Raw genomic sequence first — 18,561 nt, forward strand, 5'->3', positions numbered from 1 at the left:
TCACACACCACGTGACCTTCAAGTTTTCCGCCCCCAGAAGGAAACGGGCACGCAGAAGGCAGAGGGTGTCTTGGTCTTATTTATGGAAGTGGCTCTCGCTTTCGATCTCCATGCGTTCCAAGCCTCATTGCGGGACTGTCGTGAATGTGAAATAAAATACAATGACTGTGGAGAAAATAGGAACTCCTCCGTTCCGAGAGAAGTCACGGGCTTTCCACACGACCCGTAACATGACGTCACGTGAGGGCGTATCCAGTAACGAACGCCCCTCCGGAAGCAGCTGCCTGTGTTTCTTGGCCTTGTGAATACTGAACCATGTTTAGCTCTTTTATTACTATCATTGAATGACTCCCGGAGCCTCGCCATAGCGACGCATTTTCGCCCTGGGCGGACTCTCGATGGGACGCATAGCTAGCTGTCCTCGTGCAAGAAGCTAGTTACGTTGCGCATCCATTCTGCCATGTGTTGCTCTCTGCCGGATTGGAATGAAAAAGTATCACTTCTCGTCGCTGGTTTGTCCCCGTTCCTGAGCTTTGTCCCCCTTGTGGAATACTAATAAAACGCAAACATCAAAGCATCTGTCACACGCTTTACAAGGAGTGCTTTTTATTTGCATCCGTATTGAAAACTGGCACAAAAGCAGCACCAGCGACAGCCCTCACTGCTACAATGTGTAGCTGCAAGCTGCAAGGCACAATGAGTGCGGGGTCCAATCACAGGGTTTGTTGCGTCAAAGTGGAATGTTGTTTTTCCTTTACAGACTGCTTAAAATGACAGCAGTTTTCCGTCAGCAAATATCCTTTGCCTCGCTCCACTATCCTAATTTTCAACCAAATATTTAACCAATGAATGAACGTTTAAACCACATTTCGGGAAAGTTTTTCCTTTTCTGTTCCACTTTCCAACCTCTTAGCGTTCCAATCGGTTGATAGCTCTATTGTGATTGTTCTAGAAATGCGTCAAACAAAGGCATCGGAACCCGGTTTCATTTGTTGTGCCGCCGCAGTAAAGAAAAGACCGCTCACCAAAGGAATGCTCATTATCACTCCGCAAATAGGCCATCGCGCTGAGCCGTGCTTCATTGGCTAACTTTGTTTTGAAGGCAAGGTAACAGAATAGGAAGCGCAAAGCACCGACAAAAAATCCTCATTAGTATCTATGGTCGCGGTTTGTCGATTTGCTGGCTGCCCGCTCAGCGACATTTTCTTTCATTCCGCACTGCAACTCCTGTTGCAACGCTGATGGCAAAACGATGCTTGTTGGCAAGCATTTTCATTTTAACCATTACTTGCGCAACCCATCACCGGAGTAGAGGAATGGTGGGGGGAGGGATGGACAGGAAGAAAAGCAGGGCGGACTAGCAATAAGTCTCCACCCGAGTTGCACTCGTGTCTGTGTCAATGGACGACGGGAGGCCTCGCACTCGGGAACCACATGGTTGTTTGTTGTTCTACTGTGTTCGCCACAGGGCTCGGGTTTTGCCCCGTTGCACAACGCTGCCAACAACCGTGCCGGAAGTGGAACTTTGTCGTTGGAATATCCACTCGGTCCAGCGTTCCAGGTTCCGCTCAAATGTACGACGGAAAGAGAGTGAAAATATTTAATATCAAGAACAGAGGACTCCCCGCTGTAACGGAAGCGGCAGTCAGCGCGCGAGCGGTGGCTGTGGTAAAAGTTTTTAATAAGCTACCGCTACGGGCGCCTTCCGGTTGTACAACAGCGGGTAATTCACCTTGCTTGCTGCTTGCTTTCATTATTTCGCGCTCCTTTACATGTGCGCCGAGCGCGGCAAACCGTGGCTCGGACGCGGGCCAGGCGAACGCATTTAAATGTGTACTTTTGCTCCGGTCCTCTGCACGGGCGGTGTGAAAAATCTCCGCTTCTTGTGCGACATTTGCATGTTAGCACGGTTTGTTTCGTTTCACATGACTGGCTGCGAGTGGCGAGTGAGAGAGAGAGAAAACACACCGGAAAAGCTTTGCCGCATTTGCATGCATTACGCTGCAGTGGGGCCGAATGTGACCTGTCACATTTGAGCTGCAGTGCAAGCAGATTGCGTTTGCGTTGACTGGCAAGAAGGGGTCCAAGATTATGAATTTTATTTCTTAACGATATCATTTTCCTACCTGTCGGAAGGGCGGGGGGCGGCGTATAGTATGGGAAAATAAACAGCGTGTTAAAAAGTGTGCCATATACTTTTATTTTTACCCAACTTCTCGGCCCAGCGTTGTTAATGGGAAGTATTTTCTTGAAGAAAAAGTCGAGTACCACCCTCCAAGGGATGGTGGGGGGAGAGGATGCTTGGGGTGCTTTCCTGTGGTCGGGAGAAGGGACGAGGGAGAGCAGGAAGGAAGTATCGTTAACATCCATCCAACCACCTTCACCACCGGGGTCCAATTATTATAATAGCTGCGCTTCGCCAAGGCTTCTCTCCAGCTCAGCGACGCCGTCGGTTCCGTTCGCCTTTATTACACTTCATTAAGTTGTTGTTTCAGCCAAGTGGAAGCGTTTTGTAAGCCATTTACCGAAAGGCACCGGGGTGTGGGCCTATCGGTTTGGCGCTGTATATGCAGTTTGATGATTTGTGAGCGCATTTTACGATGTTGATTTAGTCGTCGGTTGGGTTGGGTTTGCAAAGGAGTTTTTCTCTTGCTCTCCCGGAGGCTATGTACGATTTATTGCAAACTGATGACGTTATGCTAATGAAGCTAAAAGTTAATGCCCACTTCCGGAAAACCTCATTTACTTCCGGCGTACTGGGTGAAGTAATGACGGTGTCGGTGATGCGGAAAGGAGCTGCAAAGTATAAACTGAAACTTTGGTGTCCGGTTGCTGATGGGCTAACTCTGTAAATCATTTTATCCGTGATACTGTTACTGTTCACAGTAACTTTGTAAGGGAAACTCTTGATGAATTTAGAAAGTGGTGAATAGTACCTCGTCAAGTGGCTTTTTGGTGCGTATTTTGACGAGGCCCCCATTTGCTTAGGAACAGTTAATGTAAGCTTTAAACTTATACTCTAAGGCACAGTTGAATTCTAAGCAATTGTGAGCTTTTGAGAGCGAGATCATGCGAGATATGAGTTCTGGTAGGCTCTCGAACGAACTAATAGTCCTAACGTGTCACGCACCTGACGACCCAATCTCTATTCACTATTACTATTCAGCCACAGGTATAAATAACCTCAAGGAAGCCAATAATAGTAGGCTAAGACTTCTCGAGAAATCACATTTAAAGCCGCTGAAGAAGAAATCACGCACTGGCTACAATTTTGAACTTCTTTCATTCCATACAGAGCGTGAGGTCGAGCGCACAAGTCACATTAGCCCGACTTTAAGTGATGCTGGGCTTATGCTTAGTTTCTACCACGAACCCAGGACCAAAAGCTTGTATGAGCTAAAGTCTCTACCTCATAAAATTCGTGCTCACTCGCCGGACGAGATTATACTTCAAACTAGGTCATTACCGCAACAAATAACACTAATGACGGAACGTGAACAAGACGAAAAGTATGTTCTAAAACCTCCGTTAAAGTGCATCATAGTTCGATTGATTCGAACGATAAAGTTCTGCTGCTCGGGGACTGCTCCCGTCAGCACAGCATCATCAGGAAACAGTTTCTAAAGTAAAGATTAATTCCGCCTCGCCATTTGCAGTGCACTATCGCTGGACAATTACACACTGATTCTTTTGTGCGAGAACTGATTCTTGCAGATAAAACTTTAAGCTAAACCACCACCCGCCCATCTCACATCGGGCGAATCCGTTTGGCGTCAGCTCACGGACGGCTCTAGACGGGTGGGAATGGCTGCCGGAAGAGTTATGGCCTTTTCACACCATTACCGGCTTACGGTCGGACATAATAGATTACAGTTGAAGTAAAGGATAACAGCAATAAAAGAAGAATAATAAAGCTATAAATGAAAATTTATTACCTTATTCTCTACAACCTCGCACAATTTTTGCTTGTGTCTCGCTCCTTTCAGCGTGCCTTGGATGTCGTCTCCATTCCTCAAAGAGCCGGGCGTTATGACGGTTCCGTTTCCGGTTGACCAGTTGAAATGCTCATTTTTGTTTTTCTTCCCTTATCTTGTACGCTGCAAAGGTCGCCGTGAAAAGTCACAAGTTGGCGTTCCGTGCGAAAGATCAGGGCTTACCTTTTTTGAATTTTTGCAGGTGAAAGTGTGCTCGATATGACTTTTGTTCTCCATCCCATAAGGAATGTAGAACATCACGCACATATCAACACGTTCCGCACATTACTCACTAGAAACAAACAATCATACGAGCTGGGTTTTTTTTTGTTCCTCTATTTCTAAGCTTGAGCCTCTGTTCGGCAAGGGAGTTCCAGCTCGAACGGATAGGACAAGTGCTGTAAAAGCGATTCCATTTCCAATTAGCCTTCCCGTCGGCCCCATAATCCATCAGTGGAAGATGCAACTCGTTTGCTTTTTTCAGTTTTCGCCCCATTCTTCCTTTTGCCATATTTCTGCCATTTATGTTCCGCTATCTTCGTGTGACGCATTCATCTCCATTGCGACAGTGCCGTTGTCAGGGGATGGTGTTGAGAATGGTGGAGAGTTTTCCTTCCCAAAGAAAACCCGGGGACGGATGATCTCGGTTCAGCAAACAAAAAATGGAAACTTATTCATAAAGCTTTTTCCTTATGCTGGCGACCATTAGAGCAGGGGTTTTTGCCATTTTCTCTCTGCCCATACACTTTTCACGCTGGACGTTTTTCTTCCGTTCAAGTTGTGCCTTTTTTGTTGTTGTTTGTTGTGGCGTTCTTCCTTCTTCTGTGCTGTGTTATGACCACCAGTAGTAATATTTATTCGCCAGCCGTTTTCATCCACGCACCCCTTGGGTGTGGTAGTGGGAGGTGTCCGTGAGCGCGCCATTTTCTCTTTCTACAAATCTGTACAGCCTTTTTTATCATTCCCTTCGCGCACGATGCTTATCGACGGAACGTGCCGTTTTCGGTTCGGGGCCTCTCGAAATATGAATATTTATGTTTACATCACCTCTTAATTTGCTTTCGTCCGTGTATGAGCAATGGCGATGATGGTTTCCGTTGCGGGGGATTCGAAAGCGCTAGCGAAAAAAGCACAAACTTCAGATTACAATGCGTTGGCATAAGGGAACATCGCACGCATCGAAAGGTCCGAGCTGGCCAGCCCAGTCCAACTAGAAGTGTCCCCGTCTTTTGTCCCGTCTGCGAGCTGTGCAGAGCTGTGCTCTGTTATCATTCATTCACCCCCGTTTGTTTCCGTTTTTCATCATCGAAAACGGCGGTTCCGACGCGGTTAGGGCAGCTGAAAGCGAACATTTCCACCATAATGGAAATCCGGATGGAAACACAACATCGTGAGTGAAGCAAAAAAAAATCCGAGTTTTCGTTTATGTTTATTTATGCGACTTGGGCTGACCTTTTACCTCACACTATTGGCACACTGGGTGTTTTTGCTTGTGATCGTGGCGACTTCTACTATTACTACAACTACTATGACTCTCTGTCAACCAGATCATTGTCACAATCCAGTTTCTTTTCGGTTGTTGTACGCCTGGCAGTCGCTATCGCCGAGAAGCTATCCCCGGACCGTGTCCTTGTGCTCCGGAAATACGCTTTCCAGATATGCATCGGGCGTTGGCGTAGGAAGGACAATTGTTTTACCATTCCAACGATTCTTCTCTCCCCTGGTGCTCCTTCCTTCAGCGTGTGTTTGTGTGTATGGTGCGTATCACTTTTCCCGATCGCAAGTTATGCTTCACGCTACTCCTAATGGCACGGTCGTGCGGCATCGAATGATGGAAGAAGCCTGTCCAAGAAACGCCTTGCTGTGTAGATCAAAGTCTCCGAGACAGCGAGCCGCGTGTCGATGACGAGGGAAAAGTCAATGTTTTCTACTGTAAGAGCCATTTAATAACTTGCTGGTGCCTGTTTCCTCTTCTTTCGCTGCTCCTCCTCCCCGACTACTACTTACTTCGAATGTCACTTTATGCTCACTAGCGAGAAAGGCGGAAGCCAAGTTGGTTCGGGCTGTTTGACACACGATAAAAGCCTCGCTTGCTGAAAGCCGCCCTGTCGCAAGTTGCAGTTGCTTGCTCGCTTGCTAGTGGCTGTGATTACACGTTTCCCGCGCAATGTGGTGCTCCCATTCCGGCAAGCGAAGTTCGTTGTACTCCAAACGTTGTACCATCTCCCAAGAGATGATAGGAATGACGCCAACAGTAACATTCTCTCGGCTGGGAAGTGCCTATCCGTCGTGCTCCATTCGCCCATGTTTGGAATATTACGTTGCCTGGCATTTTACCATCCGCCGGACCTTCGACACGGCACCCACGAACGGTACCACTCCTCGGAACCATAAATCAACGACGAAAACATAATTTAGATATAATGCAGCGCCGTGTAAGAAATATGATCGCCGACGCAAGGGGATTGAGGAGGGAGGCCACTGTTTGGAAGCAACCAGTAAATGTACCAAAGTTGCCCCAGTCTCGAGAGGAATGTATTTGGAGTTGTGTATATGTGTGTGTACGTAGAAGCGTACAAATGGCAGCAGAAGGCGCGCGAGCTTTGATACACATTTTCCCACAGTGTGCGCGCGCGATGGGAAGCGCAGAAAAGGGTCTTTCGTCAGGTTAAGTCGTGCTGAGAGCATCCACTTTGCAATCCAGTCTCGTACTCCCGGACGGCACTAGATCGCATCCCATCGCAGTCAGCTGGCATCTCTGCCACCGGCACCATTCACGACTGCCTGACGACTTACTGCCATACAGCGTGAAAGCAGCGTGAATTTATGGCAGTGGAAATCATCATAAAAATCAGAGTTGCTTACAGGCAGCCTTGGCCTTAACTAGGATTTTGTCCCAACTTCATCTTCCATCGGCGGCCAGAGGTGGAAGGGGCAGAGGCGTGAACAGTTCTGACTCCTGGATGCACTTCCAGCCGGGCTGCGGCTTTTGTGGCACCAGAAGATCCTAAAAAATCACCAATCATTTCTCTCACCCGCTCCGGATGGCTGGTATTTCGCTGCATTCCGTTCGGTGAGGTCTTTCCTTCTGCTGCTGGCAGGAAAAGGGGGTTAATGAAGTCTCGAGGGGTAAATAACTCGGCGGGCAGTAAGTGTCTTTGAATGCGAAACGTTGTGCATTGTAAGTAGTTTGATATTAATTAAATGAAGACACAAAATAAGACGTTATCACGGTGTCCCTTGGGAGACATCAAATGTAAATACTTCTGTGTAAGGACCAGGTCGTGAAACCTTCTAATAGTACCCGACGTAATAGCAACGAATAATTTGAACAATAAAAGTGACATGTGGTGGTTTAAAGTTTGACAGCCAGAGGGCGCTAGTGTGTTGCGATGTCATCACCAAAAGTGGATGAACGCAAGCGCCCATAGCTTGTTGTTGTTCGTGTAAGGATGTGATTTTTTAGAAATCCCCGTCATACCTTGAGCAATTTCGAAATATGCGAACAGTAGAACGTTTTGCTGGTTTGTTTCTTCTCGTACAACGTTTCTTTCGTTTTGTGCAGAAGTAGAACGTTTTCTTTCGTTTTGTGCAGAAAGAATGGCTGCGAACCACCTTTGCGTTTGTAAACTTCCGCCAGTCAGTCAACTTTTAGGCGCGTCATATTAATTCTATAAAGTTTCCTTCCGTAAAGGCCACAGCGCTGCGGCTCTAACAACTTCGAGTTCCTTTCATCTGAAGAAGAAAGAGTATTTCACTTTCCTGGAATCAATTCCAAAATTATGCAAACTCAGACAGCAGCAGCAGCATCATGTAGCTGGGAGTGGCCGGTATATGTTCAAACGGAACCAATTGCTCACCACATCCCTGGATAGTTTTACAAAGCGATGAATAAGTAGATCGATAGAACGAACGATCCAACTTTTACCTTCATAGATCACTGGCTTCCCTAGTCGAGCGTACGGTCCCGCCTAGCCAATTGTTTCTGCCGGCAGTGGCAAAGTAATCACAATATTCGTTTACATCCTTTCGCTGGATTCGCTCCTTCCTGTGCCTGCAGCACACGCAATCCCGGTCGATTGTGCGTATTGAAGCTTCATTTGGTTCGGGGCGAGTTTTTTTGCTTTGCTTGCTGATCAATATGCATGGCTTGACTAGAGGATGGCTTCCCATTCTACCGGCAGCCTTACTCCCGATGCAATCGGAACTGAGGGAACAAATCGAAATCTCGAATTCTAGCCAGCTACAAGAAGTAATACAGAAAAAGGATAATGAGCTCAGCTATTACATTGACTGGATCAGAGAGAGGGAGATAGAGAGAGAGAGAGAAAGAGAGAGAGAGAGAGAGAGAGAGAGAGAGAGAGAGCGAGTATAAGGTGGCTAAATCCCAACTATAGTACGATTGTTGATAAAGCTGGATGGAAGAAGCGGTTTGGAGGAAATTGGTACTCAACAACCATAGTTGTTTGTTAGTCAACGATAGAATGGTACGGATGGCAAATTAATAAACAAGAATTATCTCAAATGAGTCTGCCCCGCACTCGGCAGCCAGCTGAACAACGGCGACACCACCAACGACTGGCCGCCCCTTATTTCCAACCGAAGCGTTTCGATGTGGGTGAAATCACTCAGAAGATTAGCTACCTTTTAGCCATTTCCGGAATCGAGTGAACTCGGGAGCGGTACACCGGTGCGGGTTGGACTACTTCCTTCACTACCGGAGGTTAAAACGTATTCTACCGGCGCGTGTGATGTAAGCCGGGCAAAACCAGGAAGAAATCAATTTTAGTGGAAGAGTAGCTTTTTCACACGAAATTACCCTCATTTGTGAGATCGTTTCTGTACGCACCATTAACCAAGATAAGCAGCCCCGTTGAAACCGGTTCTCGTGGCATGATTTCGGGGGCTGGAACGCCAGGAGTTATGGACGTAACGAGACAGTTATCATGATTTCCCAGACCTATCGGGCCGAGCTAGGGAGGGGCAAGCCGAAGGGCTTAAGAGCGGTTGGCATCGAAATGGTTTGCCGGAAAAGTTCAGCCGTGCGATGGATTGGAATTGACGAATGAAAAATGTCAAATGGCTGCTCTACACAACTCTTCCCCAGCTTGCTCTCTCTCTCTCTCTCGCTCGCTCGCTCGATCGCTCACTCCCGGCTCGTTTTTATGTCGCTCCGGACGGGAAATAACTTTCCCAATTAGTTTCGTAATGGCGAGATAACAAACTTTTGCCAAGTCAACTGGTTTGCGTCCAGCAGCCAGTCGGGAGACGACTGTTTATTTACTTTGAAATTCTTCTCGATTTCGCACTGAAAAATGTGCCATGGACATGACGAAAAGCCTCCAGCACACTGAGCTGCTAAACGAAGGCAAGAAGTCAATCCTGCAGAAAGCTCTCCACCAAGCGAACAGAAGGGTTGAAGAGTTGTTCCAAAAGCAGTGAAGTTGTTCGTCGAAGTGTTATTTGTAATTGTTGCGGTGCGGGAAAGTGGGAAAGCGTTAACCAAAACAGAAAAAAAGGAATCGAGCGCGAAAACGCAAACCCATCACACACCGGCTCACAAACATGGGGCAGCAAAAGGAGCGCAAAAAAAAAGGATCGAAAAACGCAAATTGACCGTAACATGTTTGGATGATACGCTTCATCAAAGTCTAATCTAAAATTCAAACGCCGCCATCCCCGACTCCGTCGTTCCGGTGGGTGGTGTGGTGGATGCAAAACAAATCCAATTTCTTCCATTTAAGCTTTTCCAATCAATCGGACTAGAAACGGACGGATGATTCGGTTTTAAGGGTTTCGGTTGCTCGAGTGGTGCTACTTTTTCACCGCATTTGTTCCGAGTCCGGGGAGTCTCATTTAAATTTTGTTTATCTTCAAACCCGTCTTGTTGGATGAATGGTTCTTTCTTGCCTTTGCTGCTTCACACCTTATCCGATGGTCCGTTTTTCACCGGGATCGATTGCAGTAAAGGATTTGCAGAAAGCGAGAAGAAATCCTTTCACTGCGGGACTCCGGGACTTTGGGTGTGTTGATGCGAGAAAGCATTATTCTGGCCATTCTTCAGCCCTGTTCCACCGAACCTCGAACATCGAGCGTGTGGTGAGAAATGCGGCAGAGCAAATAATCGGAAACTCCACAACATTTATTTCACATGTAAATCATCCTTCACCGCATCATATTCCGGGCGCGGTTGTAGTCGGCAACCGGATGTAGCGAGCTGATGAAAAGCAAGCCCGGTTTTCGGTTCGGTGCCGTGCAATTTAAGCTCCTCCTGCTCCTCGCGGTCCTCCATGAAGTCATGATAAATTTCTCGCCCAGCTGTAGCAACTTTCTAGCAGGTGTGGTGTCGAAAAGTAGAACGCTCCAACAAAGCTCGCCGGTCTTGGGTCCGGGGTCTGGGAGGAAAAATCGATTCCTTAACTGTCTTCGTGTCGGAGGTATTACTGGATCGTTTGAACCACTTGCCGTACCCAGCTCGCCAACGTTGTAAGCTCGGACGAAATGCATCCAAACTCCTGCTCTTGCTGCTGCCGCTGCTGCTGTTGCTGCTCCTGCAGATCCCACCAACATCGTGGCATGTTATTGGAACTTGGAATAGTAGCACAAAAAAAAGGGAGGCAAACACAAAACGTGGAAAACAACTGAAAAAGCTGCTCATGTATAATCTAAAAACAATGTTTTCCCAATCATTTCCTCGCTGGTACACATCGTCCCCGGGTTTTTGCGAAAAACGGTACGGTCGCCATTCGGGGTGGGCCACAGTGAAGTGTAATCCGATTCCGTTCGACGGTGTACAGCCACAATCGTGCCAACACTGACTGAGCATATTTCCTGAGACATTACACCAAGAAGCGTTGGGCGCGGGATACGGAACGGGACGGCACGGGAACACCAAAGTACCGGCGGAAGGAAAGCTTTAAGCGTTCCGTTCCCCGGCTCACCCCGAGCGGCTTTTGTTTGTCGGGAAAAGCGTGTGCGCCAGTGTTGCGGAACAGTGGGAAAATAACGCCATGCTGTTATCGGTAACAGTCTAAGCTTGAGTGCTTTTCGGGCATTGGTTTCTGTTCATCCGACACCTTCCGAGGAGGAAATGCGTCGCAATCAACCACAAAACCGAGCAGCGGCGCGGGCAGCAGTCGAACGGTTTTCTCCATTTGTGGTTAATGCGAGTGCACCATATGGGAGGAACACAGTGTGGAGCAACAATCAATCCTGGATGAAAACGATAGCTGCGGAGCTGGTGGGTTTTGTTGCCGGAAAAAGGCGAGATGCAAATTGTCCAAAAAGCTGTACGCCAAGAAGGATTTGAGGAATATTTCACGCTTGTGTATATTTTTAAGCTACTTTTCCGAACCACAAACCCCGTCGCCAACTGAACAGCGGGAAACTACAAAATGAAGCACGAAAAAGCTACCCAACGCTCAACCACGTCCGCAGTGGATACCGTCCGGCGAGTGCTTCTACTCTCTGATTTCTATCCATTCCGTTAATCCTTTTGGAGATTAATTACGCCCAACCGAGACTCAAATGGAGGGTAATGCGTACGAATGGAGATTAATTTTCATTTCCATCAGCTGTTTGCAAAGCTCTCGCACGCTGTAATTCCCAGGCTGCGTTTGTTTCTGGCCCTTTTCGATGCATTATCCTTTCGCCCTGCAATAAAGGCAGAGAGCAAAAAAACACCTTCACGAGTTTTTCCAGCAAAACCTTCGGGCCTACATTTAAATCCGAAATCTCGGACACAGAGGAGGGACCTGCCTGCCTGCCTGCCTGTCCTTGGGGAGCATGGGAGCTTCAACTGAAAGGGAGGGATTTTTCTGCCCTGGGACACCAACACCCTCGGCTTTGGCACTGCGGCGGTGTACCGACATGGAAAGCGTTTTAAAACGAAATAATTGATGAAAATTTCGGACTCATCTTTCGCCACTCGTCGACCATCTTGATGAAAGCGTTTTAATTAAAAACTTTTTTGCCCACCCGGTCCCCTGTTCATCCTTCGTGCACTCAATACGTTTTCGATACAGAAAAAAGTTCATATTCAAGCACGGGACTAACATTTTCTCCATTTGTTGCTTCTTTCCAGAGAATCGGTCACGAGCAGGGAGGGCATTTGCTGGACGTGGTGAACACATCTGTTGGCAGTCCCGGTCGATTGATGTTATTACAAAATACAGCAACAAGGTGAAACGAGGTTCAGCGACTCTTCAGACAAACTCCGAATCCGAAGGACTTCCAAGACATCGACCCTGTACTGTGCGTGTGTGCGTCTGTGAGGCAATGAGCGTGAGAAATGTTAAACTACCCCCGAAAAAAGCTCGTGAACAATCGTAACGTTGTGTGAAGTGGTCATGAAATTAAATTAAGTAGTATTTTAAGCGACTGAAGCACCGCGCGAACGAGAGACAAGATGCTGCAGAGCGTAAACCGATGGCCAGTGCGAGGCCCACCGGTCGGCCACGAGTGCCCATTAGTGCTCGAGAAGAAAGGGTCCACCGTTGTCAAGGGTCGAAGGTGGTGGAGGCCACTTTACCGGTGAACGAGCACCGGTCGGCCCGGAAGGACGAACCCTTGACACGCCTCTCCAAACGCCTCTCCAAACGTCGCCCACAGCACCACAGCTCGAAACCCGCGTTGCTGAATCTGGAAAGCGTAGCAAAAAAGAGGTGAAGGTGAAAAGGAAAAATCGCTACCCATTAGTCACAATCGCTAGCGGAAGCGGAAGTAGCAGCGGAAGTCGCTGCGGAAGTGAAATATCCAGCGGATCCAAAGGTACGGAAGGGAGCAGACGGGCGCAAGGTGGCAGAATTGTTACCAATTCAGTTGAAATTGTGATTTATTTTATTTATGCCCGGTATTTTGCTTGGAGTTCTTGTCACGTTTTCTAAACCCAGTGTGAAAAGACAGGCGCCCTCTTTCGAGTCGAGAACTAACGAAGTGCCACGATTGGATCGGGTTTTCCCTTTTTGGGGAAGGCAATGCCGGCAAGAAGTTTTCTTTTTCCATTTTTGAAGGCATATTAGCTTAAGCAAACATTCGAACGATTAGACAAATGAAGCGAACTTGATTGGGGGGGGGGGAGAGTTTTTAGCGAACGGCGGTTGGATTGGAGTTAGCTTACGGCACCGATCGACAATGATAACTGAAGGACTCTCACTCGCTCGCTCGCTCTATCTGCTCGTTCATTTGTTTTGCTTCCGTTCGTGTGCTAATGGCAAACAGGCATGCTTTCGAGCTGCTTCGGGGAGGGCTTCCCTCATTTTTCATCCTCATACCGGCTAGTTCTTTTGATAGCGTGAGGTACTGGACTGAGCAAAAAGAAAACCAAAAACGGCGTAAAAATTACTGTAAAGACTCTCACGGCGAACGAACAAAAGCGTGAAAATGTATTATTATTAATAGCTAGGCCGTGCGCTAAGCTTACCGTCTCACGTTCGCCTTTCCTTTTTTGGTTGTGCTTTTGTTTAATGCCATTGCCACCAGTAGATAGAAAAAGGTCAACGTGGCGTTGGGTAACGCCAGATAAAAAAGTGTGAACTCTGTGCAGGCAAATGGGACTGAGCAAAACAAGACAAAAAACTGCCTGAAAAAGAACCGACCAACCAAACAAGCTTTCTTCGGATGCGGCATGGAAGCATGCAAATTGCTAGGCAAAAATAGAGCATAAAACACACAATACAAATATCTTTAATGAAGGTAATAAATTCAAGCCTCAAACAGAGCCTCCTCGCGGTGGAGCTAAACGGAGGAGTGAGAGCTAAACCGTGGCCCATTTCATGCCTCATCCAAGCAGATTCGTCTGCACGGTCGTGGAAGCTGGATGACTGAGAAGGAAAGAGAAGAGAGCGAGAGAGAAAGAGAGAGAGAGAGATAGAAAGTTTATGAGAAAAAAGTGCACATTTTTAAAGCTTCAACCGAAAGGACATAAAGCACGATGAAACAAAGCGTCGCAATAACACTTACTTGAACGAATCTAATAAAAATCTGCACTTTCTTCTCGCTTGAGTTCGAGCGGGGATCGTTTTGGCTCTTCCTTTTTTGTGCCATTTCGAAGCATCTATCATTATATTTGTGTCCCGTTACAGGGTCGGCGAAAAAAAAACAAAGACCCGAAAGGAAAAGGAACACCCGCGTCGGCATTAGACACACTCCACACTCACAATTTCTGACAAAGGACACCGAATGGGGCGCAGGCAAATTAACGCAAACGGAACGCGGAAAACCTGACACCATAGGAACTGGAAATGGTGTGCAGTGCAGTGCGAAAAAGTGACAACATTAGTGTGTGAAGGACGAGTGAATAGCAAAAACAAAACCACAAGCGAAAGGTTAAAAACTCTCGAACCACAAACGAACGAACACAAACAAACGAACCACGAACAACCGCTGGGGGAGCAACAATAACCAACAAAAAACACCTCCCGAGGGCGCAAAGGCGTCCATCGTTTATAATACGCACACCATTATCATCGCAACACAAAATAGAAAGAAAGACAACTCAACCTCCCAGTTACCGGTGGTGAGGAGTTCGCGTTTGAGTGTCTGTGTCTGTGTGTGTGTGTGTGTGTGTGAGTGAATCCGTGCCGAGAGACCTCAAACTCGAAAGTTTTGGGTGATAATTTTCGTGGCCCACCCACCAACCAACACCACCCGGTTGCAGCAGGAAACGATTTGCCACCATCATGCTAATGGCGCCTATGATGGCGCTAAGGGGCACCAGATTGCGGGGCCGGCGTGGGCCGGGCGGCACAAGGAGATGCGGTTGCGGTGGCCAGAGTATGGTCGGCGGTGACTGCAATCCGTTCATTTCCACACCGTCGGCCGTATTTTCGCGAACTTTGCTCGTTACCTTTCTGCTGATGACGTTCAACGTGAACGTGTGCCAGGTGGTGCAGGCCGCGGCTAGTGCCAGTGCTAGTGCCAGTGCGAGTGCGAGTGCAGCCGCCGGAATTGAGCGACGACCGAGCGGGGATCTACAGCGGCCCGATGGCCTGAAAATGCATCACTACGGTAAGTTGAAGTTGTCCGTTCGATTGAACTTGATTTATTTGTCCATTTTTATGTTCAAAGTTGGGAATTTGTTTTATTTAACACTTTTATTTAGAATATGGAAAACGAGTGAAGTTTCCTCGTTGTCCTTGATCTGTCTAATAATTCTGCAGCAGACATGTACTCATTTACTACTCCTACTCCTGCCTTCCAGTTTATACTTGAAAAAAGAGAAGCAGTTTCAAGAAATGATTCACTATCCTTTCCAATAACCATTAGAAATATTAGGTGATTGTCCATGCTTCCTTCTTCTGAACCACTATCTTCAGATCTTCGGATAGCCCACTAGATTAGACTTCAATCCTAATCTTCTTAAGCTTCAACATTTTCCAATTGTTGGCAAAAATAGTTCCTAGATTTTTTTATTTATTTTTGAGCTAAGATTAACCATTCTACTGTTTCTATATTGGACCTAAAAGAGAACTCCGCAATTCCCTGATATCATTGGGAATGTTACAGAAAAGTGGTTCAAAAGAAAAACATACTCACTCTGACTGTCAGACATCAAAACTTTGCATCCTTTCTAATACGATCCGACGCGTAGTACAAACACACTCGTTTCAATACAAATTATAGCCATAAAATTACAGTTAAAGGCTCAGGCCTTTGATGATTTTGTCACCTGATTTATGCATTTGCTACACTCGTCACGGAAACGAAACGGTTTTCCTTGCTATTGGCTTTGCTAAATGGGCTCGGGCGTTTATTCTGAGTCCCTCCATTTCCGGGCCCATGTTAATTGGCCTTTTCTCCAACGGCCCTGTTTTCGTTGTCGTCGTCGTCAACAAATTTAGTTTTTCCCATTTTCTCTCACCCTGCCGGGCGCAGGAAAACGGGGAAAGGCAATTGAATGAGTTTTCGGCAAAAAGTTACAATTGAAACTGGCACTTTGCTGCTGTTCCTCCGGCCCTGTACCCTGGCAATTGCGCCATTGCGATAAACAGATCCATTTCAAGCAAATCTGTTTGCCTTCCGAGTTTCGCGTGGATCGGAACCGCGTCTTGCTGGTGTGCATAAACAAAACACTGAGGGGCAGAGGAAAAAAAATGGAGCAGGAAAGATAAAACAGACAAGACACGCGACAGACAGCCCCGCGCTAGGAAACAGCAGGCACAACACGTATGCGCCATTGCACACGCACACTTATTTAAGACCTGGGAGCCGGCAATGGTTGGGCTGCGTTGCGACCGTCTGCCGCATCCGTGCAGCAACGCCAGCAGCAGCCGGTTTGGGTTCCGGTTGGTGACATTAAATGGATGCGATCAGAAACAATTTCAATCGGTACGACCATAATTCTTCCGCTTCCGTAGGACCCAAAGGCTTGCCTGTTTTACTGGGGTTTTTTTTTGCCTCGATTCCGACTTGCTCTCATTCGCTCTGCCACGAAAACCGATCACATTGGAACGTTGTGGCAAAGCGTAAAAGATGGTTTATCTGTCGCCGAAGGACGTCGTTGCTTTCAAAACTCGCACTCTTGCCCGCTCGCTCGACGAGTTACTACTGTACTCTCCACAACCCTGCACAGTTCGATGGCTGGCTGGGTTGGGTTGGGCTCCGGTTGGGTCGGAATGCCTCACGCCATGCCGAGGAACGCAGAGGAACGTCGTGTGAATTTGTAGCCTTTGCAGTTGCCAGAGCCAGGCACCAGTCGGCACGCTGAATGGCACGGATCGCTCTCGGTTGCTGCAAGCAAATAAAACAAATAAATCCCGGAAATACATTGCCCCGAAACAGGACCATGGCAGCGTGCCGAGGATCGTTTTTCTTTCGCAACCAGAAAAAAAGCGGAGGTAAAAGTGTTACGCTTCATCCTGTTCCCGTTGGTTTCGAGGCGGATTCGCTGTCGTTCATCAAGCAAAAAAAAAAAGGAAGGCACACTCTCTGCTCGGATGAGAATGTTAGCCAGACTGACACACCCAGGGCCCGGGCTGGGAAGAAGTCAGTGCGAAAAGCCGCCGCCCGTAGGGAAGGATGGCGATAAACTATAACGCTCGAAGGTGTAGAGCAACGACACGCGACATGCTGGTGATGATGTACGACAGAGTGAATTGAATATTAACACAGCCGCACCAAGTCCGGGTTGAGTTCCTGGGGGGAAAAAAAACTCCAGCAAATCATAGCTTTGCCAGTGATTCAGAACCCTGAAGCAGCAGCGTTAATGATTTGTGTGAGTGGATGAAGTATGCTGATAACTCTTCATCGGGGTTAATCATTCGAAATTCTTGGTAATTGCCCGAGCAGAGCAAATGGAGCGTGTTGCCTTAATTAAATGAGGGACTGAAATTGCGTCAAAAACTGCATTCTTGGATTTTAAATTACTTGTCAGTGTAACGATTCTACAGCCTCGAGCATGCAGGACCAAAGAGAACGTTCTGCTTCATAATCGATTGCATTCGCCAGGGTTTGTCTGTGTGGAGCTGTGTCCGTCTGATGTCAATGTTTAGCCTAGCGAAAGGAAAAAAATGCAAATTGCATGGCTGTGTGGTGAAACTTTGATTACTTAATTATACATTGACCCACTTTCCCACTGACCACAGCTTTCCATAGTGAGACGTTGATGCTTTTTAGAGCCAAAGTACATGTTTGCTACTCAGGATTTGGCTCAGGATGCGTTCCCGGGAGTATGGTTATTTGGGGAGGACTTTGAAGCCAGGGCTCTGGGAGAGGTTCTAAAACGCATACAAAATAAAACACACTCTCCTCTCTCACTCTCCCTCTATCTCTCTATCTCTTTCTCTCTTTCATTCTCTCTCAGAATACTTTGAAAAGTGTCATCAAGCACGCTTGCAAAACGTTTGCCGAGAAAGCTCGTCATTCAAACGAAATAGCAATCGTTTCGGGGCTGGCCCTTTTCCGGGGAAAACTACTATTTGCTCGATTTCGATTTCCCTTCCTTTTCCATCCCCTCCTTTCCCACCCATCCGCCCACATACACACTGGAAGTGATTTCTTTCCCATCTACGACGACACATCGGTCTCTGTCTCTCTTTCGACACTTTCGAGTTCGATCAATCCAAACGCCTCCGGGGTTGCCTCTCGGTAAGCAATTTCATTTACTGTAATCAATTTCACCGATCGACACGAACCCGAACTCATGCACACCGCACGCAACACATCCCGCTCCCCATCCCGGGCGGAACACGATGGGATAAAAATTAGCAACATTTTGTAGGCAGCAGTGTAGGAGGCACGTGTGTGTGTCTTTTTTTCCTCCCTCCCTCTCAATCCCTCTTGATGTCGTTCTGGCCGAAAATCTGATTTATTCCTATCCGTTCAATGGCGTAATCGTGGTGAGCACTCGAGGGGACGACGGAAACCCTGGGAGAAGGTTTCAGTAAAAGCCAATTTTCCTCTCCCGAGGCCAAAGCAGTGTTGGTTATTGGCAAACACACAACGATGGTGCGGCATCAAATCAACCTATAATGAAAAAAAGAAGATCTTCACGATCTCCATCTCCCCCCCCCCCCCCCAAATCGCCACCCCACGTCAGCACCACGGGAGTGAAATGTTAGAGGACAAAAACTAAACTTCAACCAACCTG

General features: G+C 47.4%; 1 protein-coding gene across 15 annotated transcripts in view; it reads left to right on the forward strand.

The window, feature by feature from the left end:
• LOC118505359 overlaps positions 1-18,561 on the forward strand; it is a 205,486-nt gene that overhangs the window by 121,585 nt on the left and 65,340 nt on the right. For 14 of the 15 annotated variants that reach the window (XM_036041040.1, XM_036041035.1, XM_036041048.1 and 11 more), the window contains 2 exons: positions 12,058-12,743; positions 14,057-14,981. In XM_036041040.1, the coding sequence (XP_035896933.1) occupies positions 14,654-14,981 (328 nt within the window). In that variant the 5' untranslated portion in view covers positions 12,058-12,743; positions 14,057-14,653. The remainder of the gene's footprint in view (positions 1-12,057; positions 12,744-14,056; positions 14,982-18,561) is intronic. The other variant, XM_036041047.1, reaches the window with a different exon arrangement.

Source organism: Anopheles stephensi, chromosome 2, assembly GCF_013141755.1.
Source record: "Anopheles stephensi strain Indian chromosome 2, UCI_ANSTEP_V1.0, whole genome shotgun sequence".
NCBI classification, from domain to species: domain Eukaryota; kingdom Metazoa; phylum Arthropoda; class Insecta; order Diptera; family Culicidae; genus Anopheles; species Anopheles stephensi.